General features: G+C 42.2%; 2 protein-coding genes across 4 annotated transcripts in view; one reads left to right on the forward strand and one right to left on the reverse strand.

The window, feature by feature from the left end:
* The first annotated feature begins 1,635 nt into the window (after positions 1–1,635).
* Positions 1,636–23,615, forward strand: OXA1L (OXA1L mitochondrial inner membrane protein). Its single transcript, XM_043555753.1, has 10 exons — positions 1,636–1,748; positions 2,180–2,341; positions 3,052–3,265; positions 21,614–21,757; positions 22,010–22,095; positions 22,271–22,435; positions 22,606–22,710; positions 22,823–22,985; positions 23,071–23,151; positions 23,234–23,615. The coding sequence occupies exons 1-10, from the start codon at positions 1,686–1,688 to the stop codon at positions 23,359–23,361; spliced, it is 1,311 nt and encodes a 436-aa protein (XP_043411688.1). The 5' UTR covers positions 1,636–1,685; the 3' UTR covers positions 23,362–23,615.
* Positions 23,616–23,983: 368 nt separating this feature from the next.
* SLC7A7 (solute carrier family 7 member 7) overlaps positions 23,984–26,116 on the reverse strand; it is a 32,264-nt gene continuing 30,131 nt past the window's right edge. For all 3 annotated transcript variants that reach the window (XM_043555750.1, XM_043555751.1, XM_043555752.1), the window contains exons 7-10: positions 25,913–26,009; positions 25,244–25,393; positions 24,877–25,060; positions 23,984–24,519 (exon numbers count right to left, since the gene is read on the reverse strand). In XM_043555750.1, coding sequence (XP_043411685.1) covers positions 24,413–24,519; positions 24,877–25,060; positions 25,244–25,393; positions 25,913–26,009 — 538 coding nt within the window. In that variant the 3' untranslated portion in view covers positions 23,984–24,412. The remainder of the gene's footprint in view (positions 24,520–24,876; positions 25,061–25,243; positions 25,394–25,912; positions 26,010–26,116) is intronic.

A 26,116-nucleotide genomic window follows, 5' to 3' on the forward strand; every position in this document is an offset into this window, starting at 1 on the left:
TTTTAATTTTTTAATGTTTATTTATTATTAAGAGAGAGACAGAGCATGAGCAGGGAGGAGCAGAGAAAGAGAGGGAGACACAGAATCTGAAACAGGCTCCAGGCTTCCAGCTGTCCACACAGAGCCTGACATAGGGACCAAACCCACGGACCCCAAGATCATGACCTGAGCCAAAGTTGGACGCTCAACCGACTGAGCCACCCAGGTGCCCTTATACCACTATTTCTTTATCCATGTATCCTTCCACAGATATCTGGGTTGTTTCCATATCTTGGCTATTATACCTAATGCTACTATGAACACGAAGGTGCAGATATGTCTTTGATGTAGTGTTTCTGTTTCCTTCAGATATATTCCCAAACATGGAAATGCTGGATTCTATGGTAGTTCTTAATTTTTTGAGGAACTTCCACACTATTTTCCATAGTGGTTGTACAAGACTATACAAGGATGCAAATACTGTGACAGATGGTTCATTTGGGGCCACCAAAGTATCAGTTTGGGTTTTTATTTCCCCAAGTGTCCTGTAGTTGTATATTTGTCATCACCTCTAGCTGTATTTTTTAAAGTAACCTTTAAAATCTTATTTACAATAGTACCCAACATATGTGATTGATAGGGCATAACCCCTACTTATTACTAAATCTGGATTGTACTTTTTTCTTTTTGCCTATTTTTACCATTTCTGTACGGTGCATTCATAATCATCCCCAAATAACAGTGACTGAAATAATATCTGGCTACTGTATCTTTCCAAACTATGTTATTCAAAAAGCACTCTTGTAATTTGAAAGAAGTTATAAACGTTCAACTGTAACCAACTTCCACCTTTCTGAGCAGAACTTTTTTTCCTTAGGGAGAGAATTTCACCTCATATAACTTTAGGAATGCTTTCAGCTTTAAGAAGCAAACACCCAAGCAACAGAGATTTAGAGTCTGGACAATAAAGACCTTTAATTATCTTATACAGCAGTCTAGATACAGGTGGTACCAAGCTTGGTACCTGAATGACATCACCAAGTATTCAGGGTTTTTCTCTCTTTCCATACCATCATCTTCAACACGTTAGTTTCTCATCTTTAGATTTGTCCCCTCATGGTCATCAGATGATCCGCACGCAACCCCACTTAAGGAAGGGAAAGGTGAAAGGTAGAGTCCCCTCTTGAAGCTTTGTCTTTTTATCTGGGAGGAAAATATTTCCTTCCTATAAGTTGCCTTCCCTCCATTTTTGTCAGACGCCAGACTATCCTCACATTTTACTTAATCTGCAATTACAATATTATCTAGCAATAAAAGTCGAACATCACTGGGCAGGAAAAATCTACGCCAAGCACAGCCAAGACTGTCTCGAAGCTATTTTTTAACTCTACAAATCAGAGGTGAATCGCGGATTTACGAGACGGAGGAAAAGAGCCCAAGCCCCAAAGTTTGCAGTCACTACCAGACCGCCTCTCCCGGGGCTCTTAATTTAAATCTTTCAAAGTCCTGAAAACACTGCACGATCTTGTTAAAAGGACCCTTAGCGTCTTCGTACCCACTTCAAATATGGCCGCCAGGTTTCAGTCCCATTTGCCACCTGATCGTGGCAATAGCTCTGGCTTCAAGCCCATTTCCAAAAGGGCCTCTTCCCGCGAGGCTAAAGGTCTGAGTGCGCAGGCGCGAGCGCAAGGCTTCTTCCCGGTAAAATGGCGATGGGATTGATGTGCGGACGCCGGGAGCTTCTTCGCCTATTACGGCCACAGCGTCAGGTAAGGATGCCCCAGGGCTGAGCGCCCGAATGCTACCCTGTCCCTGTGGCCCGAGCCCGAGACAGCTTGTGCCAGGGACAGCATGACCTGCCCACCAGGACCTGTCTCTCTTGACCTCGGCTCGCCTGAGGACGCGGGAGGGTTACGGCCCCGGCCGTGCGGCCTCAGCGGCCGCGTATAGTTAACTATTCACGGGTCCCGTTGTCACCCCTGCCACGGAAACCTTAGCCTCGACCTCTGTGCTCCCGGGTGGGTCTGTGGTAACTGAGAGCCAGGACTGAACAAGTTGCATGCCTTCGGGCCAGCCATCTGCGCGCGGAGAGTTGCAGTGCCCTCACCTGTGGTGGCGGGCTGCCTGCTTCGTGGCAAATGAGCATGATGAACGACATCTGCTCCGGTAAGAGGGCCCCATCCTCCTTTTACCCTCTCAGTTCCACAGCGTCGCAGGGCCCTCACATTGGCCCCGAAAACCGCTGACCGCGGGGCACCTCTTCCCAGCCAGCCGGTGCTGCGAGCGCCCGCACTATGTCCTTCTTGCGGCCCCTGGCCCACGGGGCCTCAGTACCTCTGTGATCTTGTTCTCAGAAGCCCAGGTAAGAGGCGATTAGTCCCTGCGACGTTAGGAGTGGGGTTTGTTGGTTGATTTGTTTCTATCTTAACTACATGGAGAGGGAATGTGGCAAAGAGTTCTTGGCCACACTCCACACAGCTCCCCAAAATGGTAGTATCTCTGCCTGGGATAGATTTTCAAGTCAGTGGGGAAATGACTGACAGTACAGCAGGAGAGATTTAAGTGCTATACAAGGCATTGTTTGCCATAATGGTGGCAAGCTACTGATGGTTTAGATGTGATTCCAGGTGTGCGTGTGTATTAGAAAAGTTATAACTTGCAAATCAAGGACTTCATGGCTATTAATATTTCTGATGGTGAGACCAAGTAAATATTTTGGTCTTAAAAACTAAATTGTTTTAAGTAAAAATTTTGATAGTTTCAGTATCTGCAAAATCATGCCAGTGATGCTCAAATGACTGAAGTTTGGAAAACACTGATAGAAGAAATAACTTCCTAATAGGAAGAGAAGTCATGAAATCTTACTCTAAGTAACTTATCTTCCTGCCTAGAGGAGAAAGTAAAATGTCCTTTTTAAGCTTTGAATTCCGTGTACACTGTAGACTAACCTGGGAGAATGAGAAATAGAAAGTCAATAGAACAACCTGATTTGATATTAGTTATTATTTTAGGGGACCTGTGATTTCTTATGTCCCCCCTACTGAGTATTACACATGGCTTCCTTTTGCACAGGTTCAGGCCCCTCCTGTCATTCCTGCAACTCCCCCACCCACAGCTATAACGGAGGTGGCTTCTGGAGAGACTGCAGATGTAATCCAAACTGCTGCAGAACAGAGCTTCGCTGAACTGGGGCTGGGGTCATACACCCCAGTGGGACTAATTCAGAACTTACTGGAATTTATGCATGTTAACCTGGGCCTACCTTGGTGGGGGGCCATTGCTGCATGTAAGGGGAATACATCCTGGTCAAGGGTAGAGAAAATGGGAACTTAGAAGTAGAACTTTAAAGATAGCAGTTCTATACGTGGATGGGAGGGATTACAGCTGACCCTTGAATAACCTGGGGGTTAGGGGTGCCAGCCCCACTCAACAGTTGAAAATCCATGTATAACTTTTCACTTCTCAAAACTTAACTGCTAAAAGCCAACTGTTAGAAGCCTTACTGATAGCATAAACAACTAATACATATTTTGTGTGTTATATGTATTCTATATTATATTCTTACAATAAAGTAAGGTAGAGAAAATACAGTGCTATAAAAAAAAAAAAAAAAAATCCCTGTATGAGGGGGCGCATGCGGTTCAAACCCCTGTTGTTCAAAGGTCAACTGTAGTTGCAGAAGTTTAGGGGTCAGAAAAGGAGATGACTCAGGTGACGGAGATTCTTGATACTTAGATACACTCTACTTATCTTTCCCTAACAGGTATTATCAAATCACTAGATCATCTGAGATTCAAGAAATGTGGATATTTGAATGTGAGCATGGGGTTAGATTAAGGAGACCTTGTTAACAGTGATGAAGCTGCCCTGGTTTAGGTGAATAGAAGGTCAGGCCAGGCACTTAAAACCCCCCAAAGTGGAAGATGCCCACATTGTTCCTCCTGTAGGCGAAGACTATAAATTCTGTTTCTTCCTACACCGTGCGCCAGAGATCATCCTGTCTCTTGTGTCTTTTTACTGCCCTATTCTGAAAATATAAACATGTTCAAACATACCATGTATTTCTTGAGGAAAAAGTCCCTTCATCCTTTGTTCTTTCTCCTTTCATAGCTGTTATTTTAAAAGACTATCCTGCATGCACTGGACTTCTTTCCACTCTTTGACACTCAACAATCTGACTTATTAATAACACCTCATTTTAACTGTCTGTGACATCAGCTAAGCCCATATTTCTTTTCATATTCAGCCTTTCTGTGTTAGACTTTCTCCCCCAGTTTATTCTATTGGAGTGTAGTTGGTACACAATATTATGTTAGTTTCAGGTGTACAACAGTGATTCAACATTTATACCTTATGAAGTAACCACAATGTCACCATATAAAGTTGTTAACAGTGTTATTAACTATATTCCCTGTGCTGTACATTGCATACCTGTGTCTTCTTTATTTATAACTGGAAGTTTGTACCTTTGTTTTTTATTTATTTAAGCAATACCTGGCTCAGTCGGTATAGCATGCAGCTCTTGATCTCAGGGCTCAAACTCAACAACCCCGAGATCAAGAGTCGCATGCTCTACCAGCTGAGCCAACCTAGCACCCCTGGAAGTTTGTACCATTTAATTAATTAATTTACTTATTTTGAGAGCAAGTAGGGGGCGGGAGGGGGGAACACAAGCAAGCTCCTCGCTGTCAGCACAGAGCCTATTGTGGGGCTCAAACTCAGAAGCCATGAGATCATGACCTGAGGCAAATGCAAGATGCTTAGGGGCACCTGGGTGTCTCAGTCGGTTAAGTATCTGACTTCGGTTCAGGTCATGATCTGCTGGTTCATGGGTTTGAACCCTGCATCAGGCTTTCTGCTATCAGTGAGGAGCCCGCTTTGGATCCTCTGTCCCCCTCTCTTTTGCTTGTCCCCAACTTGTGCTCTGTCTCTCTCAAAATAAATAAACTTAAAAAAAAAAAAAAAAGAGTTGGACACTTAACCGACTGAGCCACCCAGGTGCCCCAAGTTTGTGCCTTTTCATCTCCTATTCTACCCATCTCTGCCAACCCCCTCCCTTTTGACATCCAGATTGTTCTCTATATCTACGGTCTGTTTGGTTTTCTAGATTCCACTTATAAGTGAAATTATACTGTATTTGTCTTTCTCCTTCTGACTATACATAGCATAATACCCTGTAGGTCCATCCATGTCACAAATGGCAAGATCTCATTCTTTTTTATGGCTGCATAATATTCTGCTGTGTGTGTATACACTACACCTTTTTTAGCCATTCACCTATGAATGGACAGTTGCTTCCATATCTTAGCTCTTGTAGATAATGCTGCAATGAACTTAGGGGTGTATATATATTTTCGAAGTACTGTTTTCATTTTCTTTGGGTAAATCCCCAGCAGTGGGATGATTAGATCATATGGTATTTCTATTATTAGTTTTTTAAGGAACTGCCATGCTGTTTTCCACAGTGGCTGTACTATTTTACATTCTCACCAGCAGTGCACAATGAGTTTCTTTTCTCCACATCCTTATCAACACTTACTTCTTTTTTATTCTAGCCATTCTGACAGATGTTGAGGTGATAACTCATTTTGGCTCTGATTTGCATTTCCCTGATGATTAGTGATGTTTAGCATGTTTTCTTTTTTTTTTTTTTTTATGTTTGTATATTTTATTTTTGAGAGGGGGGAGGGGCAGAGAGAGACTCCCAAGCAGGCTCTGCACTATCAGCACAGAGCCCAATACAGGTCTCAAATTTATAAACCCATGAGATCATGACCTGAGCTGAAACCAAGTCAGCCACTTAATCAACTGAGCCACCTAGGCACCCCTCTGTCTCTTTTTTGTTGTTGTTTTTTTAATACTTATTTATTTTTGAGAGGGAGAGAGAAAAAGAGCAAGCAGGGGAAGGGCAGAGAGAGAGAGGGAGACAGAATCCCAAGCAGGCTCTGCGCTGTCAGGGTAGAGCCCGACAAGGGGCTCAAACTCATGAATCTTGATTTCATGACCTGAGCCGAAATCAAGAGTCAGATGCCTAACCCACTGAGCCACTCAGACACCCCTAGCACGTTTTCATTTGTCTGTTGGCCATCTGCATGTGTTTGTAGAAATGCCTATTCAGGGCCTCTACCCATTTTTTAATTGTACTGTTTTTTGGATATTGAGTTGTAGAAGTTCTTTATTTTGGATATTAACCCCTTATTGATTATATCATTTGCGAATATCTTCTCCCATTCAGTAGTTAACCTTTTTGGTTTGTTGATGGTTTCATTCACTGTGCAAAAACTTTTTGTTTTGGTGTAGTTTCAATAGTTTATTTTGCTTTTATTTCTCTTGCCTGGGAAGACATACCCAGAAAAATATTGCTAAAGCTGATGTCCAAAAATTTACTGCCTATATTTTCTTCTAGGAATTTTATGGCTTCTGGTCTCCCATTGAAGTCTTTAATCTAGTTTTGTTTATTTTTGTATATGGTGTCGGAAAGTGATTCCAGTTTCATTCTTTTGCATGTGGCTGTCCAATTTTAACAACACCGTTTATTAAAGAGGCTGTCTCTTCTCCATTGTATATTTTTGCCACCTTTGTCAAAGATTAATTGACCATGTAAATGTAGGTTTATTTCTGGATTCTATTGTGTTCGCATTAGTTTATGTGTCTGTTTTTGTGCCAGTACCTACTGTTTTATAACGTTGTAATAGATCTTGAAATCTGGGATTGTGATACTTTCATTTTTGTTCTTATGATTGTTTTGGCTATTTAAGGTCTTATGTGGTTCCATACAAATTTTAGAATTCTTCTAGTTGTGTGAAAAATGTAATTGGTATTTTATTTGATAGGGATTGCATTGAATCTGTAGATTGCTTTGGGTGTATGGACATTTTAGCAGTTTTCTTCCAATCCATGAGCATGGTGTATCTTTTCAGTTATTTGTGTTGTCTTCAGTTTCTTTCATCAGTCTTCTACAGTTTTCAGACAGGTCTTTCACTTGCTTAGTTAAATTTATCCCTAGATATTTTATTCTTTTTGGTGCAGTTGTAAATGGAGTTGTTTCTTAATTTCTCTTTCTGCTACTTCATAATTAGTCTGTAGAAATGCAAGACATTTTTGTATGTTAATTTTGTATCTTGCAGCTTTATTTTCATTTATTAATTTTCATATATTACTTGTAATCATTTTTTTTAGTGGAGTTCTAAGGTTTTTCTATGTATGTCATTTGAAAATAGTGACAGTTTTACTTCTTCCTTACTGATTTAGATGCCTTTTATTTCTTTTTTTTTATCTGATTGCTGTGGCTAGAATGTCCAGTGCTGTGTTGAATACAAGTGGCAAGAGGGGACATACTTGGCATGTTCCTGATCTTAAAGCAAAAGTTCTTGGGGTGCCTGGGTGGCTCAGTTGGGGAAATATCTGACTCTTGATTTCGGCTCAGATCATAATCTCACATTTTGTGAGTTTGAGCCCTGCGTTGACAGCACAGAGCCTGCTTGGGATGCTCTGTCTCCCTCTCCTGCCCCTCCCCTACTCACTGGCTGTCTTTCATAAATGAGTAAATAAACTTTTTTTTTTTAATGTATTCTTGAATGCGATTCGGTAATATTTTGTTGAGGTTTTTTTGCATCTGCGTTCATCACAGATATCGGCCAGGTAGTTTTTTTTTGGTAGTGTCTTTGGTTTTGGTATCAGGGTAATACTGGCCTTATAGAATGAGTTTGGAACACTTCCCTTCGTCTTCAGTTTTTTGAATAGTTTAAGAAGGATAGGTTAAGAAGGATAAGATTAGCTCTTCTTTAAATGTTTGGTAAAATTCACCTATGAAGTTCTCTGGTCTTGGACTTTTGTTTTTTGGGAGTTTGATTGCCAGTTTCATTACTAGTAATCAGTCTGTTCAGATTTTCTGTTTCTTCCTGATTCAGTATTGGAAGATTGTATGTTTCTAGGAATTTATTTCTTCCAGGTTGTCCCATATAATGTTGGCATGTAATTATTTATAGTAATGTCTTACAATCCTTTGTGTTTCTGTGGTATTATTCTCTTTCTTTTTTTTTTTTTTTTTTTTTTTTTTTTTTTTTAATTTACATCCAAATTAGTATATAGTGCAACAATGATTTCAGGAGTAGATTCCTTAATGCCCCTTACCCATTTAGCCCATTCCCCTCCCTCAACCCCTTCAGTAGCCCCCTGTTTGTTCTTCATATTAAAGAGTCTCTTATGTTTTGTCCCCCTCCCTGTTTTTATATATTATTTTTGCTTCCCTTCCCTTATGTTCATCTGTTTTGTCTCTTAAAGTCCTCATATGAATGGAGTCATATATTTGTCTTTCTCTAATTTCACTCAGCATGATACCCTCTAGTTCCATCCACGTAGTTGCAAATGGCAAGGTTTCATTCTTTTTCATTGCCAAGTAATACTCCAGGGTGTGTGTGTGTGTGTGTGTGTGTGTGTGTGTGTGTGTGTGTATAGTATTATTCTCTTTCATTTCTGATTTTATTTATTTAGATCCTCTTTGTGATGAGTCCGGCTAAAGGTTTATTAATTTGGTTTATCTTTTCAAGGAACCAATTCTTGATTTCACTGATCTTTTTTTTTTTTTTAATTTTTTTTTTTTTAATGTTTTATTTATATTTGAGAAAGAAACAGAGCATGAGTGGGGAAGGGGCAGAGAGAGACGGAGACAGAATCTGAAGCAGGCTTCAGGCTCTGAGCTGTCAGCACAGAGCCCAGTGTGGGGCTTGAACTCATGAACCACGAGATCATGACCTGAGCCGAAGTCAGACGCTTAACCGACTGAGCCACCCAGGCGCCCCTCACTGATCTTTTCTGTCATTTTTATTCAGTCTCCATTTCATTTATTTCTGCTCTGATCTTTATTATTTCCTTCCTTCTACTAATTTTGGTCTCTTTTTTTCTGGTTCACTTAGGTGTAAGGTTAGATCATATGAAATTTTTCTTTTTTCTTGTATCGCTGTAAGTTTCCCTCTTAGAACTACTTTTGCTTCTAAAGATATTTGTTCCAAAGATTTTGAACCATTATGTTTTCATTTTCACTAATCTCAAGGTATTTTTCATATCCTCTTTGATTTCATTGGTTGTTCAGTAGCATGTTTTAGCCCCCACGTGTTTGTGGGGGTTTTGGGGTTTAGTTTCATACTCTTGTGGTCAGAAAAGATGATCTCAATCTTCTTAAAGTTCTTCACACAGAGGGTGTCCCAGCAGGACAGCTGAAGCTAAAGTGGATTTAGGCTGGGGGAGGGAAGGTGTTTTGGGGAGTTCCACACAGGGAGCACCCTGGCAGGATGGGTGGAGGCAAAGCAAGCATGTGCTGGGAGGTCCCAGAGCACTCTGCACCAGGGATGCCCTAGGAAGTCCTCTGAAGCTGAAGTGTTGCAGGTCTGGGATGTTTCAGGCTACTTTGTGCCTATGGCACCTTGGCCAGACAACTGGAATTATAGTAAGCACTAACTAGCATGTGCCACACAAGGGCTGCTTTGGTGGGATGGCTTGGACTGTTATGGGCTAAGATCCTGGGGCTCACTGAAGAGGTAGGCTGGCTAGGGTACTCAGACCTGGCTCCTGTCCATGCGATCAAGGTGGAAGGGGAACATAAATTGTGGCACTCGCAAGCCCCACTGACCTGAAGAGAGTTCCAGCAGCTGCCCTGTCATTTGGCGGAGTTCTACAACTGGAACCTCTTTAAACCACAGCTTTTATTTTTTCTGTAACCTAGTTTATCCAGGGTTGGTATGGGTTAGTGTCCTGGGGCTCGTGCGGCAGCAGGCCAGCTATGGCACCTAGACCCTGCCTCCCATCAGTGCTATCAAGGTGGAAGGACAGTGTAAACTCTGACATTCTCCAGCCCCTCAGTGCTAGAGAGAGTTCCAGCAGCTCTCCACTGTTTGGCAGGGTTCTAAAACCAGTTGCTTTGTAATTTAGTTGCTGATTGATTAATCGATTGTAATTTACCCCCAGTGTAGGGCTCAAACTCACCACCCGAGATCAAGAGTCTCATGCTCTACTGACTGAGCCAGCCAGTTGCTCTTTCATACTGCTGCTTTTTTTGTGTGCCCAGGGTAGAAGAAACTGCTTGTGATCCCTCAATGCAGTCCCTCCCCACTGCGGTTCACAGTGCTGGGGCGTGGAGGTTCCCTTCATTAGTGTGTGTCCATCTCTCTTGCCTTTCTCTATGTGATCTATCTTCCATTGTGCAGAAGCTGTTCAGTCAGCCCTCAGTTCTTCAGGAGGAATTGCTTTGTAAATAGGTGTAGATTTGGTGTGTCCATGTAGGAGGTGAGTTCAGTGTATTCCTACATTGCCACCTTAGACAGGAAGCCCGGTAGTATGGACATTTTAATAGTATTAATTCAGTCCATAAACACAGTATATCTTTCCATTATTTGTATTGCCTTCAGTTTCTATAATCAGTGTCTTATAGTTTTCAGAGTACCATTGTTTCACCTCCTTGGTTAAATTTGTTCCTCAGTATTAATTTTGTATCCTGCAGATTTACTGAATTCATTTATTCTGATCATTTTTTGATAAAGTCTTTAGAGTTTTCTGTATATAGTAATGTGTCATCTGCAAATACTAATGGTTTTGCTTCTTTTCCAGTTTGGATGGCTTTTATTTCTTTTTCTCATCTATTGCTGTGGTAGGACTTCCAGTACAGGTATAACTTACTTTATTGCACTTTGTGGATAATGCATTTTTTACATATTGAAGGTTTGTGGCAACCCTGCATCTTGCAAGTCTTATCAGTGCCATTTTTACAACAGCATTTGCTCATTTCCTGTCTCTGTGTCACATTTTGGTAATTCTCACAATACTTAAAACTTTTTTATTATATTTGTTACAGTGTTTTGTGATGCTACCATTGTAATTGGTTTTTTTTAATTTTTTTTTTAACGTTTATTTATTTTTGAGACAGAGACAGAGCATGAACGGGGGAGGGGCAGAGAGAGAGGGAGACACAGAATCAGAAGCAGGCTCCAGGCTCTGAGCCATCAGCCCAGAGCCCGACGCAGGGTTCAAACTCACGGACCGCGAGATCGTGACCTGAGCTGAAGTCGGACGCTTAACCGACTGAGCCACGCAGGCGCCCCACCATTGTAATTGTTTTGGAGTGTCACAAACTGTACCCATATATGACAGAGAATGTAATCAATAAATGTGTGTGGTCTGACTGTTCTACCAACCAGCCGTTCCCCCATCTCTCTCCCTTTCTTCAGGCCTTCCCAGGGCACAACAATATTGAAATTAGGCCTGAAATTAGGGTTAATAACCCTACCGTGACCTCTCATTGTTCAAGTGAAAGGAATAGTCACATGTCTCACCATAAAAGCTAGAAATGATTAAATTTAGTGAGGAAGGCAAAAGTCATCACACTAACCAACAGATTCTCAACATGGATGAGAAGCCTTATATTGGAAGAAGATGTCATCTAGGACTTTCACAGCTAGAGGGAAGTCAATGTCTATCTTCAAAGGACAGGCAGACTCTTGTTAGGAACTAATACAACTGATGGCTTTAAGTTGAGCTGTCCTTGTTAGTATAGTGGTGAGTATCCCCACCTGTCATGTAGGAGACCTGGTTCGATTTCCCAACCGGGAGGCAAGACACCCTTTGGTGGCTGGGTGGCTCAGTCAGTTAGGCTTCCGACTTGGGCTCAGGTGATGATCTCATGGTTTGAGCCCTGCGTCAGCTCTGTGCTGACAGCTTGGAGGCTGGAGCCTGCTTCAGATTCTGTGTCCTCCCTCTCTCTCTGCCCCTCCCCCACTCACACTCTTTTCTCTTTTTTTTTTATTATGTATATTTTTAAATCTTTTATTTATTTATTTTTTTTTTTTTTAATTTTTTTGTTTCAACGTTTATTTATTTTTGGGACAGAGACAGAGCATGAACGGGGGAGGGGCAGAGAGAGAGGGAGACACAGAATCGGAAACAGGCTCCAGGCTCCGAGCCATCAGCCCAGAGCCCGACGCGGGGCTCGAACTCACGGACCGCGAGATCGTGACCTGGCTGAAGTCGGACGCTTAACCGACTGCGCCACCCAGGCGCCCCTAAATCTTTTATTTATTTTTGAGAGAGAGAGAGTCCAAGCTGGGGAGGAGCAGAGACAGAGACACAGAATCCGAAGCAGGCTCCAAGCTCTGAGCTGTCGGCACAGAGCCTGACGCATGGCTGGAACTCACAGACCATGAGATCATGACCTGAGCCCAAGTCGGATGCTAAACCAACTGAGCCACCCAGGCGCCCCTCTCTCTTTTTCAAAAATAAACATTTAAAAAATTGTTTTAATCCTTTTAAGTTGAAGCCAGTGCTCATTTCCCATTTTGAAAATTGCAAGGCCCTGAAGAATTATGCTAAATCTACCCTGCCTGTGCTCTATAAATAGAACAACAAAGCCTGGGTGACAGCACATCAGTTTACAACATGGACTGAATATTTTAAGCCTACCATTAAGACCTAGTCCTTAGGAAAAAAAGATGCGTTTCAAAATATTGCTCATTGACAATGGACTTGGTCACCTAAGAGCTCTGATGGAGGTATACAAGACTGATGTTATCATGCCTGCTAACGCAACATCCATTCTGCAGCCCATGGATTAAGGAGTAATTTTAAGTCATAATTTTTAAGAAATACATTTTGTAAGGCTAAAGCTTCCATAGATTGTGGTTCCTCTGATAAATCTGGGCAAAGTAAATTGATAACCTTTTGGAAAGGAATCACCATCCTAGATGCCATAAAAAACATTCACGATTCATGAGAAAAGGTCAAAATACCAACATTAATAAAAGTATGATATAAGTTCCAATTCCAATCCTCATGGATGACTTTGAGGGGGTCAAGACTTCAATGGAGGAAGTAACTGCAGATAAGATAGAAATAGCAAAAAAACTAAAAGGGAGCCTCAAGATGTGACTGAATTGCTGCAGTCACATGATAAAACTTGAATAGATAAGGAGTTGCTTCTTATGAAGAGCAAAGAAAGTGGTTTCTTGAGATGGATTTATTCCTGGTGCAGATACTATGAAGACTGTTAAATGATAAAGGATTTGGAATATTACACAGACTTAGGTGATAAAGCAGTAGCAGGGATTGACTCCAATTTTGAAAGTTCTAATGTGGATAAAATGCTATCAAACAGCATTGCGTTCTACAGAGAAATTCATAAAAGGAAGAGTCAGTTGGTGCAGCAGACCTCACTGCCGTCTTTTTAAAGAAATTGCCACGGCCACCTCCAGCTTTCAGCAACCACCTGGTCAGCAGCCATCTATCAGTATCAAGGCAAGACCCTCCAGGAGCCAAAAGATAACTTGCTGAAAGCTCAGATGATAGCATTTTTTAGCAATAAAGTACCTTTTTTTTTTTTTAATGTTTATGTATTTTTTTTTTCAACGTTTATTTATTTTTGGGACAGAGAGAGACAGAGCATGAACGGGGGAGGGGCAGAGAGAGAGGGAGATACAGAATCGGAAGCAGGCTCCAGGCTCTGAGCCATCAGCCCAGAGCCTGACGCGGGGCTCGAACTCACGGACCGCGAGATCGTGACCTGGCTGAAGTCGGACGCTTAACCGACTGCGCCACCCAGGCGCCCCTAATGTTTATGTATTTTTAAGAGCAAGAGAGTGCAAGTGGGAGAGGGGCAGAGAGAAGTGGGGGAAAGAGGATCCAAAGTGGGCTCTGCACTGACAGCAGTGAGCCCGACATGGGGCTCAAACTCACAAACCATGAGCTCATGACCTGAACTGAAGTTGGATGCTTAACCAACTAAGCCACTCAGGTGCCCCAATAAAGTACTTTTAAGGTATGTATATTATTTTTTTAGACATAATACTTTTGCACTTAATAAACTACAGCATAGTATAAACATAACTTTTATATGCACTGAGAAATGAGTAAATGCATTTGACTCTATTGTGATAACCACTTTACTGGTAGTCTAGAACCAAAACTGCAACATCTCCAAGGTGCACCTCATGTTGTTAAAAGCAATGAGAATGGGCATCCTTGTCTTGTTCCTGATCTTAGAGGAAAAGCTTTCGGCTTTTCACTATTCAGTATGTTAGCTGAGGATTTGTCATAGATGACCTTTATCATGTTGAGGTATATTCCCTCTATACCTACTTTTTTGAGACTTTTTTAAAACATTTAAAAAAAATTTTTTTTTAATGTTTATTTGTTTTTGAGACAGCATGAGTGAAAGAGGGGTAGAGAGAGAGAGAGGGAGACAGAATCTGAAGCAGGCTCCAGGCTCTGAGCTGTTAGCACAGAGTCTGACATAAGGCTCAAACTCATGAGCCATGAGATCATGACCTGAGCCAAACAAAGTCGGATGCTTAACCAACTGAGCAACCCAGGTGCCCCAGGAGTTTTTAATCATAAATGGATTTTGAAATTATCATCAAATGCCTATTCTGTATCTTTTGAGATGATTTTTATTCTTTTTGTTAATGTGTGTCAACATCGATGGGTTTGCATATATTTAACCATCCTTGCATTCCTGGAATAAATCTCACTTGATCATAGTGTGTGATCCTTTTAATGTATTGTTGCATTTGGTTTGCTAATATTTTGTTGAGGATTTTTACATATATGTTCATCGAGGATATTGACCTGCAGTTTTCTTTTTTTTTTTTTTTTTTTTTTTTGTGATGTCTTTGGTATCAGGGTAATACTGGCCTTATAGAATGAGTTTGAAAGCTTTTTTCTTCCTCTTCAGTTTTTTGGAATAGTTTGAGAAAGATCGGTATAAACTCTTCTTTAATGTTTGGTAGAATTCACCTGTGAAACTGTCTGATCTGGGGACTTTTGTTTGTTGGTAATTTGATTCACAATTCAATTTCATTACTAGTAATCAGTCTGTCCAGAGTTTCTATTCTTGATTTAGTCTCAGAAGATTGTATGTTTCTTCTGGGTTGTCCCATTTGTTGGCATATATTTTTTATAATAGCGTTATAATCCTTTGTGTTTATGTGGTATGGGTTGTTCTGTTTCATTTCTGATTTTATTTGGGCCCTCTCTTTTTTTTTCCTTGATGAGTCTGGCTAAAGTTTATCAATTTTGTTTTATCTTTTTTTTTCTTTTTTTAATGTATATTTATTTTTAAGAGAGAGGGAGAGTGAGTGCAAGCGAGGGAGGGGCAGAGGGGGAGACACAGAATCTGAATCAGGCTCCAGGCTCAGCTGTCAGCACAGAAACTGGAGTGGGGCTCGAACTCACAAATCACGAGATCATGACCTGAGCCAAAGTTGGGCGTTTAACCAACTGAGCCACCCAGGCGCCCCAATTTTGTTTCTCTTTTTAAAAGACCACCTCTTGGGGCACCTGGGTGGCTCAATCGGTTGAGCATCTGATGTCAGCTCAGGTCATGATGCGCGGTTTGTGAGTTCTAGCCCTGCATCGGGCTCTGTGCTGACAGCTCAGAGCCTGGAGCCTGCTTTGGATCCTGTGTCCCCCTCTCTCTCTGCCCTCCCCCGCTCATGCTTTGTCTCTCAAAAATAAAAATAAAATATAAAAAAAAAAAAAAAAAGACCATCCCTTAGATTTGTTGATCTTCTGTATTGCTTTTTTAATCTATTTCATTTGTTTCTGCTGTAATCTTTATTATTTCCTTCCCTCTACTAATTCTGGGCTTTGTTCTTTTTTTTTTTTTTTTTAATGTTTATTTATTTTTGAGAGATAAAGACACAGAGCATGAGCAGGAGAGGGACAGAGAGAGATGGGAAACACAGAATCCAAAACAGGCTTCAGGCTCTGAGCTGTCAACACAGAGCCCAACACGGGGCTTGAACTCACAAACTGCAAGACCATGACCTGTGCTGAAGTCAGACACTTAACCAATTGAGCTATGCAGACGCCCATGGGCTTTGTTCTTTTTCTAGTTCATTTAGCTGTAAGGTTAGATTGTTTTAGATTTTTCTTGTTTCCTAAGGTAAGTCTTTACTATCTAAGCTGCCCTTTTTCAACTGCTTTTGCTGCATCTTATAGATTTTGGACTATTGTGTTTCCATCTTCATTTATCTCAAGGTCCTCCTTGACCCACTGGTTGTTTAGTAGCATGTAGTTTAGCCTCCACATGTTTGGCTTTTCCATTTTTCCTCTTGTAATTGATTTTTAGTGTCATACAATTGTTGTTAGAAAAGATGCTTGATATGATTTTAGTTTTCAGTTCATTAAGACTTGGTTTGTGGCTTAACATATATCCTGGAGGATGTCCCATGTGCAGTTGAAAGAATGTGTGTTCTGCTGTCTGGGGACTGTTGTGTTGTTGTTTTAATATTTTTTTAAGGTTTATTATTTATTTTTAGTAATCTCTACACCCAACATGAGGTTCAAACTCAAGATCAAGAGTTAATGCTCTTTTTTTTTTTTGCCATTCTTTTTTTTTTCTTAATTTTTATTTTTTTAATTTACCCCCAAGTTAGTTAGCATATAGTGCAACAGTGATTCCAGGAGTAGATTCCATAATGCCCCTTACCCATTTAGCCCATCCACCCTCCCATAACCCCTCCAGTAACCCTGTCTGTTCTCCATGTTTAAGAGTCTCATGTTTTTGTCCCCCCCCCCATTTTTATTTTTGCTTCCTTTCCCTTATGTTCATCTGTTTTGTATCTTAAAGTCCTCATGAGTGAAGTCATATATTTGTCTTTCTCTAATTTCGCTTAGCATAATACCCTCTCGTTCCATCCACGTAGTTGCAAATGGCAAGATTTCATTCTTTTTGATTGCCAATACTCCATTGTGTGTGTATGTATGTGTGTGTGTGTGTGTGTGTGTGTGTGCGCATGCACGCACACACACACAACCACATCTTCTTTATCCATTCCTTCATCAATGGACATTTGCGCCCTTTCCATACGTTGGCTGTTGTTGAAAGTGCTGCTATAAACATTGGGATGCATGTGCCCCTTCGAAACAATACACCTGTATCCCTTGGATAAATACCTAGTAGTGCAATTGCTGGGTCGTAGGGTAGTTCTATTTTTAATTTTTTGTGGCTGTTTTCCAGAGTGGCTGCACCAGCTTGCATTCCCAAGGAGTCACATGCTTTTCTGATTGAGCCAGCCAGGTACCCCTGTATTCTGCTGTTTTGGAATGGAATGCTTTGTATATATCTATTAAGTCTCTGGTCTTATGTGTTGTTTAAAGCAACTGTTTCCTTATGGATTTTCTGTCTGGACAGTCTATCCATTGATGTAAAAGGGATGTTAAAGTCCCCTACCTTTATTGTATAAGTGTCAATTTCTTCCTTTTTGTCTGTTAACATTTCCGTTACATATTTAGCTGCCCCTGTGTTGGGTGCATAAATATTTCCAAGTGTTATATTCTCTTTGGATTGATCCTTTTATCATTATGTAATGCCCTTTTTTGTCACTCGGTTTTGTCTGATACAAGTATTGCTACCCCAATTTTCTTTTCATTTCCATGGAATATCTTTTTCTCAGTCTGTCTTAGGAATCACATGTGAGTCTCTTACAGGCAGCATATAGACGAGTCTTGTTTTTTTAATCCATTCAGCCACCTGTGTCTTGATTGGAACATGTAGTTCATTTACCCTCAAGGTAATTACTGGAAGATATACTTTTTATCATTTTTTTAAGTAATCTCTACACCCAATGTGGGGCTCAAATTCACAGCCCCCTAAAAATCAGGAGTCACGTGCTCTACCAACTGAGCCTGCCAGGTGCCCTTACTTCTTACCATTTTTTTTGATTTCTGCTTGTTTTTGTAGTTCTTCTCTGTTCCTATCTTTCTCTTCCCTTGTAATTTGGTGACTTTCCTTAGTGTCATGTTTGTATACCTTTCTCTTTATTTTTGTGTGTATATTATAGGTATTTGCTGTGTGGTTACCATGAGGTTCATATGTAACATTGTATGTATATAACAGTCTATTTTAAGTTGATGGTTGCTTTAAGTTCAAGTGCATTCTAAAAGCACTACATTTTTAGTCCCCCTTCTCACATTTTGTAGGTTTTGGTTTTTGTGTTTGGGTTTTTTGGAGTTTATTTTGATGTCTGTTTTGTTTTGTTTTGAAGCTTTAAAAGCTTTTATTCAGAAAGCCTATGAAATAATTATATGATACTTTGAATGGGTAGGTGGTACAAAAAATGACTTGTAAATTCCTACATTGTTTTTGACATATCTTAGAATTTAACATTTTGTGTATCTCTTGACTAATTATTGTAGGTCTAGGTGATTTTATTTTGTCTTTTAACCTTCATACTAAAGTCTGTAGTCAGTTATCTGCTCCCTTTATTATATGTTTACCTTTGCCAGTGAGACTTTTTTCATAATTTTCTTATTTCTAATTATAGCCTTTTCTGTTTTGAGAATTCTGTTTAATATTTCTTATAAGGCTAGTTGGTGTTGATGAATTCTTTAGCTTTTGCTTCTCTGGGAAACTCCTTATCTCTCCCTCAATCTGAATGATAACTTTGCTGGGTAGGCTATTCTCAGTTGTAAGTTTTTCCTTTTGGCACTTTGAATATATTGTGCTCCTTCTGGCTTGTAAAGTTTTTGCTGAAAAATCAACTAATAGTCTTATGGGGGCTCTTTTTTTTTTTTTTTTTAATTTTTTTTTTTCAACATTTATTTTTGGGACAGAGAGAGACAAAGCATGAACGGGGGAGGGGCAGAGAGAGAGGGAGACACAGAATCGGAAACAGGCTCCAGGCTCTGAGCCATCAGCCCAGAGCCTGACGCGGGGCTCGAACTCACGGGCCGCGAGATCGTGACCTGGCTGAAGTCGGACGCTTAACCGACTGCGCCACCCAGGCGCCCCCTATGGGGGCTCTTTTGTATGTAGTTGTTTTCCTCTTGCTGCTTTTAAGGTTCTTTAACTGTTGGAATTTTTATTAATTAGTCTTAGTGTGCATCTTTTTGGGTTCATCTTTTTTTGGGATTGTCTCTGCTTTCTGGAGTTGGATGTCTGTTTCCTTTAACAGGTTAGGGAATTTTTCACCCATTATCTCTTCAAACAGGTTTTCTGTCCCTTTCTCTCTTTCTTCTGAGATCCCTATGATGCCAATGTTAGTACAGTTGATATCCCTGAGGTTCCTTAAATCATCCTCAGTATTTTTCTTTTTTCTTTTTGCTGTTCCCATTGGGTGATTTCCACTATCTTCTAGATATCCGATTCATTCTTCTGCATCACCTAATCTGCTATTGATTCCCTCTAATGTACTTTTTATTTTAGTTATTGTATTCAGCTCTCATTGGCCCCTATTTTATAGTTTCTGTTGAAATTCTGTTCATCCCTTCTTCTTTGGAGTTCAGTGAGTATGTTTATGACTTAGACCCTTGTATCTGGTAGATTGCTTATCTCTTCTTTGTTTAGTTTTTTTTCTGAGGTTTTGTCTTGTTCTTTTGTTTAGAACATACTTTTCTGGCTCTTCGTTTTGCCTGAACTCTCTGTGTTTATATTAGTTAGATCACTTCTGTCTCCTGGTTGTGAAGGAATGAGTTTTTGCAGAAGGTGTCCTGTGAGGTCCAGTAGTGCAAACTCCCCGGTCACCTGAGCCAGGTGCCCTAGAGGTTCCTTGTGTGAGTGGTGTGTACCCTTCTCCTGTGGCTGGGTCTCTGTTGGTGCAGACTCAATGGTTTGCAGAGCTGTCCCCTGACACAGCTGTCTACAAGGCTCAGCCACAGCTTCTTCAGGTGTGCTGGTAAGTAGAGCTGCCCCCCATCCTGTCTGAGAGGCCCAGCTACTACTACTGTTGGGTGGGCTGGTATGAGGGTTTGGCCCCAGCATAGCTGGCTACCAAGCCCAGCTGTTGCAGGTGCTCTAGCAGGCAGGGCAGGGACCTCTTGGTGGGGGTGGCTCTGGTGCAGACTGAGGCCACCTGCTGGGTGGGAGGGGGAGGGCAGGGAGCCACTTAAGAGGGGCTCCTGGCCAGTGCATGAGTTGCGCTGAGCAAGCTGGTGCTAGCACAGTAGATGGAGAATGTCAGAAATGGTGCCCACCAGCTCTTCCATCCCCAGAGAATGTTCTAACAGATCCCTGCCCTGCCAGCACATGCCCTAAAATTAGTCTGTGGATCTCTTCCATGTGTAGCCCATTTTTCTAACTGCTGCCTCTGCACTGAACCTTCAGCAAGTGAGATTGTGCTGTACCCTTTAAAAGCAGAGTCTGGGGGCGCCTGGGTGGCTGAGTCAGTTAAGCGACCGACTTCAGCTCAGGTCATGATCTCACAGTCCGTGGGTTCGAGCCCTGCGTCAGGCTCTGTGCTGACAGCTCAGAGCCTGGAGCCTGCTTCAAATTCTGTGTCTCCCTCTCTCTCTGCCCCTCCCCTGCTCACGCTCGTCTCTGTCTCAAAAATAAATAAACATTAAGGAAAAAAATTTTTGTTAAATAAAAAAAGCAGAGTCTGTTTCCTATTGCACTCCTGCTCTCCAGACATAAGCCTTGCTGGTTATCAAAACCAGATGTTGTACGGGGCTTGTCTTCCCAGTGCAGGTCCCCCAGTCCTGGGAACCTAATATGGGGCTTGGACTCCTCATTTCACAGGGAGAGCCTTTATGGTTATGAAGTCCCTCCCACTCGTGGTTCCGGACTAGACCATGTCTCTGCCTCCTATCCAGCTCAGAATGGCTTTTTCTTTATATCCTTAGTTGTATAAGATCTGTTCTGCTACTCTGAAGTTCTTTCTCAGAGACAGTTATATATGTAGTTACAGATTTTGGTATATCCTTGAGAGAATGTAAGCTCACGATCTTTCCTCCTCCTCCTCCATTTTGACCTCTTGGGACCAAGGTCCTGTATTAGACACTTTAGACCTTGAAATCTATCCCATGGCTTTTGTGATCATCTTTCCTGATTTTCTTCCAGTCTTTCTGACCACATTTTTCCATTTCCATTGCCCTTGCCCAATTCTCGGTCTCCTCCTTCAGGGCTAGTATTCTCGGTTTCATCCTTAGCTTCCCTTCTCTTTCCACTCCACATCAGCCATCATAATGTTGATAAAGCCTAAGCCCATATCCCCCCAACTACCACTACCACCACCCTCTTTTTTCAGCCCAGACCCTCTTGCTTGTTTACAGATAAAGTATTTGTTGGAATTATCAAGAAATAGGAAATATAAGAAAAGAAATAGGAGCTAAAGCAGTAGGCCACCAAATTACTTCCTACCTTAGGGATTTCTAAGATAGTGGTTTTCAAACTTTATTCCTGGGAGCCCCAGAGTTCTATAATGGTGCCTCTGAGGAAAGAAAAAGCCAGAGCTTGAACAGTTCTGTAGCCAGACTACCCCCTCATCCAGAGCAGCTCAATTTTATCTGTTACGTGTATTGGGGCTACACCTAAGAGTTGGGGGTGGGGGGTTCCATTGATAATAGAAGAGTTTGGAAACCACTGATCTAGAGAAGTATCTTCTGTCACCTTCCTTTTGTTCAAGGAAATAAACAGTATTCCTGGCCATTTGCTTACAGAAGTTAATGCTAGACATTGTGATATCAAAGCAGAAGACTAAGCCTTGAAGGAACTAAGTCACCCCTGCCCTTTGTTTTGGGCTCCTCCAGCAAGAGTCGCAGTGTTGAAAAGACTGGAATAAGAAAGAGTCTTTCAGTGAGGACCTAAAGACCTTCAGCCTTCTAGCTGCAGAACTGCTTTAATTTCACTTCAGTCCTAGTGTATGTTTTCCAGGTACAGTCCTTGCCCGATGCCTGGTGTTTCCTCTCATCGTGAAGGGCCAACGAGAAGCAGCCAAGATCCACAACCACTTGCCAGAGATCCAGAAGTTTTCCACTCGAATCAGAGAGGCCAAGTTGGCAGGAGACCATGCTGAGTGTGAGTCAACTGCAGAATGCACGTAGGAGCGGACCACATTTGCACTTTGCTGACATTCTGCTGAGGGAAGGGAATGACCAAAATCGGGAGTTACTAGAGGTGGGCAAGTTGTAAAGATGTACCTGCTCCTTGGGCCTAATGTTTGCAGTGACTAGCAAGGGTCAGGTAGAAATTTCATGGGCCAGATAGTAAGGATAGTGACCTCCACTGATGTAACTGTTAGCCCAACCATTAATTTCCCCTTGTTCACAGTTTACAAGGCCTCCTCGGAAATGACATTTTACCAGAAAAAGCATGATATTAAACTCTTTAGACCTCTTATTCTACCTCTGACTCAGGTAAGCAAAAACATTTTCCTTCTGATTTTATCCCATACCAGTCAGATAGCCTCCTCTGTGTTTCCCATGCCTTAGACCCCGAAAAAGCAGTGGTGGTGATACAGTTTTCAGTAATGGAGTAATGAGAATGTCTCCTTTGCTAAAGGGTCCTGACACTGTTTATCCTTTGTACTAGGCCCCAATCTTCATCTCCTTCTTCATTGCCTTGAGAGAAATGGCCAACCTTCCTGTGCCCAGCCTGCAGACAGGTGGCCTCCTATGGTTCCAGGATCTCACACTGTCTGACCCCACCTACATATTACCACTGGTAGTAACTGCTACAATGTGGGGTGTCCTTGAGGTAAGCCCAGGCTGGCCAAGTGCCAGGTCTGCAAAGTGGGGAGTAGGGGTAAAGTAGTTATGCAGAATGGTCATTCTTTGCCCCTTGGAGAAGTAGAATTGATGGGTTGAAATCTGTACCAGATTCTTTAAAATTGATGTGCATTTGCTCCTTTTTTATTTTTTTGGCAGTTAGGCGCTGAGACTGGTGTACAAAGTTCTGATCTTCAGTGGATGAGAAATATAATCAGAGTGATGCCCCTAGCAGTCTTGCCCGTAACTATCCATTTCCCCACGGTAGGTGATGGCTTAGGAACTGGCTCCAAGCCCTTCCACCTAGCCTTGTCATCTCCCATCGAGCTAGTAACAGGTGACAGTTTCTGAGTATTGTCTCTTTCTTTTCATCCAGGCTGTGTTCATGTATTGGCTCTCCTCCAATGTGTTTTCCCTGGGCCAGGTGTCTTGCCTCCGGATTCCAGCCGTACGGACTATACTTAAAATCCCCCAGCGTGTGGTGCATGACTCTGACAAATTACTTCCACAGGAAGGCTTCTTAAAAAGCTTCAAAAAAGGTAAGGGTGTGCCCTCAGTATAACAGGATTGGGGGAAACTAGTCAAAAAATGGGTAGAGGCCCAACTGCCTTCCTCTTTACACAGGGTGGAAGAACGCTGAACTGGCTCATCAGCTACAAGAGCGCGAACGACGCATGCAGAATCACTTAGAGCTAGCAGCCAGGGGTAAATAGCCCTTTCAGGCTAAATTCTGTGATTTGTTTCTTCCTTTCCTTTGTTCATTGAGATTTGTTTTCTTTTGCCCTAGGTCCCTTACGACAGACCTTCACCCACAACCCTCTGCTACAGCCTGGAAAGAATCAGCCTCCCAGCACCCCAAGTAGCAGCAGTGCCAACCCAAAGTCAAAGCAGCCCTGGCGTGACACACTCAGCTGAATTCCATCTCTGCTTACACTGGTAGGAACTCTCTCTTCAAAGGCTCAGCCTCAGAACAAGATTTGACGCTGAGTCTTTGCCTCAGGCCTTAGAAACTCTGAGGTGTTGTACAGATCTTCATTGTAAAAGTGGATTCCACTACAGACTCTTACCCCTAAGTGTAAAAGAGCCGAGTGATCTTGCCATCCACAGAATTAGTAAACCTCTGTACTCCATGCTGTTTTCTGACACTTATTAAACAGGGAAATGAACTGAAGGATAGATTGATTGGTAATTGCTCCTGCCCATGCTCTTAGGAAGTGCCTCAGTGTTGTCAACTGGCATTATGATCTCAAACTCCTACCTCATACATGGATTTTTCCATCCATTTATTTATCTTGGATCCTATAAAATATTCAAGTAGATGTGCCCAATTTCTTAGTGATCAGTACGAAGGACAGGAGTTGATATCTAACAACCTAAAATTTTGCTAGAGCAACTTGGGTGTGCGCTCTCGCATGGAGACTGGTTTCATCAGCCTCCAACAGCTGACTTGAGAGGCAAGCAGAAGACTGGGACAGTTTTCATTAGGCTAGGAGGAACACTACAAGCAGACACCTATCTAAAATGAAGCCACTCAAAGTTTAGAACATAACGTTTATTGTCTAGCACCTGTGACAGTTTCATGTCTCTATCTCTAAAGGAGACAGGAAGTTTGGAGCATTATTGGCCCTTTTAAAGGAAAGGAGTGGGTAGGCACACCCAGAAGTGAGTGAACATCTTGACACACGGGAATATGCTACTAGTACAACCAAGCCCACACCTGACATGCTCCCCACCACAGTCTGCTATATTGTCTCTTTTTAAAAAAAAATCTGGAACAGTGTGTAGCAAAACAAATAAATTACTTTTCATCTCTCAAAAAGCAAGTTCAAAAATTGGAGGCACCTGTCCAGAAGCCTGGTCTGAGCAGCTTCAACAAAGAAGTGTACTTTCCTTTTCTCTTCCTTGGCTCCAGCCAGCAAGAGACAAGAGGCCCCCGCTTTCCGCATCTTAGAATTCTAGATGGTGTTTAGTTAGACTTGGGATCTCGTTGCTTGGGTATCTCTCTTCCATCTTCCAAATCCATCTCTGCAGCAACTGACATACATAGGACCTGGAGGTACCATGTAGTGGATGCTACAAAGAGAAGTGCGAGTCAAAAGTGAGAAGAGGTCAACTGAGCTCAATTCAAGTGGCACTGAACAGGGCTGGCCTGGAGGACAATACATTTAAGCCTTAGTGTTAACAGGAAGAGCCAATGGCAAAGGTGACTTGGGACGAGATTTGTGGAAAGGCCGTACACAATAGCTAAGCCAACTCGAAGATCTAGAGGCTTGGGGCGGTGGGGAGGGGTGGCTGGATGGCCCAGTTGGTTAAGCATCCAATTTCATGATTTAGGCTCCAGTCTTGATTTCAGAGTTGGGAGTTCAAGCCCCCACGTTGGACTCCACACTGGGTGTGGAGCCTACTTTAAAAAAAGACCCAAAGGCTTACCCACAATCCTTCGGAGGCAGTGAGGTCGCTTGTGTTCTGGCACTCTGATGATGAGGAAGTAAAAGGGCAAGCCCGAGAGAGCAATGCCAATGCCGATGAGGGAGTTGATGGTATCACTGTAAAGCGGTACGGCCACCAGGAAGATGGTGCAGAGGCAGAAGACAATGGGAAAGAAAAGACTGAGCTGAAGGGCACAAGACAAAACAACGGATGTTAGACAACTACAGTAGCAGTTTCTCCCGTGAAGACTACAGCACTGAGCCCTTCCATCCCCTTCATCTCCACCCACTACCACCACCAAATCCTAGGCAGAGGGTTCTGTCTTGAAAGAATCCCCTGGAGCAAAGGTAAGATGGAGGTGAATTACCTTGAGGGGACGAGGCCGATTAGGCTCCTTCCAGCGCAGATAAAGCTGACCGACGATAGAGAGCCCCACGAAGAACCAGTAGCTGAAGCTGTAGTAGTTAATCAGCTGAAAGATGTCCTCCACACACAAGTAGATCAGTGCCATGATACCCTGCAGGCACAAGCAGAAGTCAGCTCCTCCTCACAGCATTTGTCACTCAAGGGGTTTTTTTAATGCCCTTTTTTTTAATCCCTATGCCCAGTGTGGGACTTGAACTCACAACCCCGAGATCAAGAGTTGCATGCTTCACTACCTGTGCCAGCCACATGTCCCCCCCCCCAACCTATACAGTTTCTCTTAACCTAAAGCCCATCTCCACCTTTTGCTACCTAACATAAAAATCCACTTCAGATGCACTTTGTCCAAGAAGTCTTTCCTCATGCACCTTCTGCCCCCATGGAAGATCATTTCTTCCTTTAAACACTACAGTACTTACTAATCTTGGCAGTCATTTCATCTCAATATATTCAGCATGCTTTATGCCTTATCCTAGACCAGAGGAGGTTACCATTTTTTATGGAAGGCAGTTTTTCTGTTAGACTCTAGAGCTTTGAGGAAGCCAGAACAGTTGTGTGTACTGTTAACATTTCCCCCATAGTCTGGCTTTCAGCCCCATTTGAGGTCACTTACATTGAAGAGCAGAGCAGGTACCGGTGTGAACCGCTCAACATGAATCATGCAGATAGCATCCGGGAGATGGCCTTCTCTTGAGCCCACAAAGAAAAGCCTATTTGGGGTAAGATGAAAGAGGCTGAGAAACTTGTGGGACACTGGGTATGGCTGGTTCGCATACCACATAGCCCTTCTTCTGCCATCCCCTCCTTCAAAAGAGTT

The sequence above is a fragment of the Prionailurus bengalensis genome, chromosome B3 (assembly GCF_016509475.1).
Source record: "Prionailurus bengalensis isolate Pbe53 chromosome B3, Fcat_Pben_1.1_paternal_pri, whole genome shotgun sequence".
Classification (NCBI taxonomy): Eukaryota; Metazoa; Chordata; class Mammalia; order Carnivora; family Felidae; genus Prionailurus; species Prionailurus bengalensis.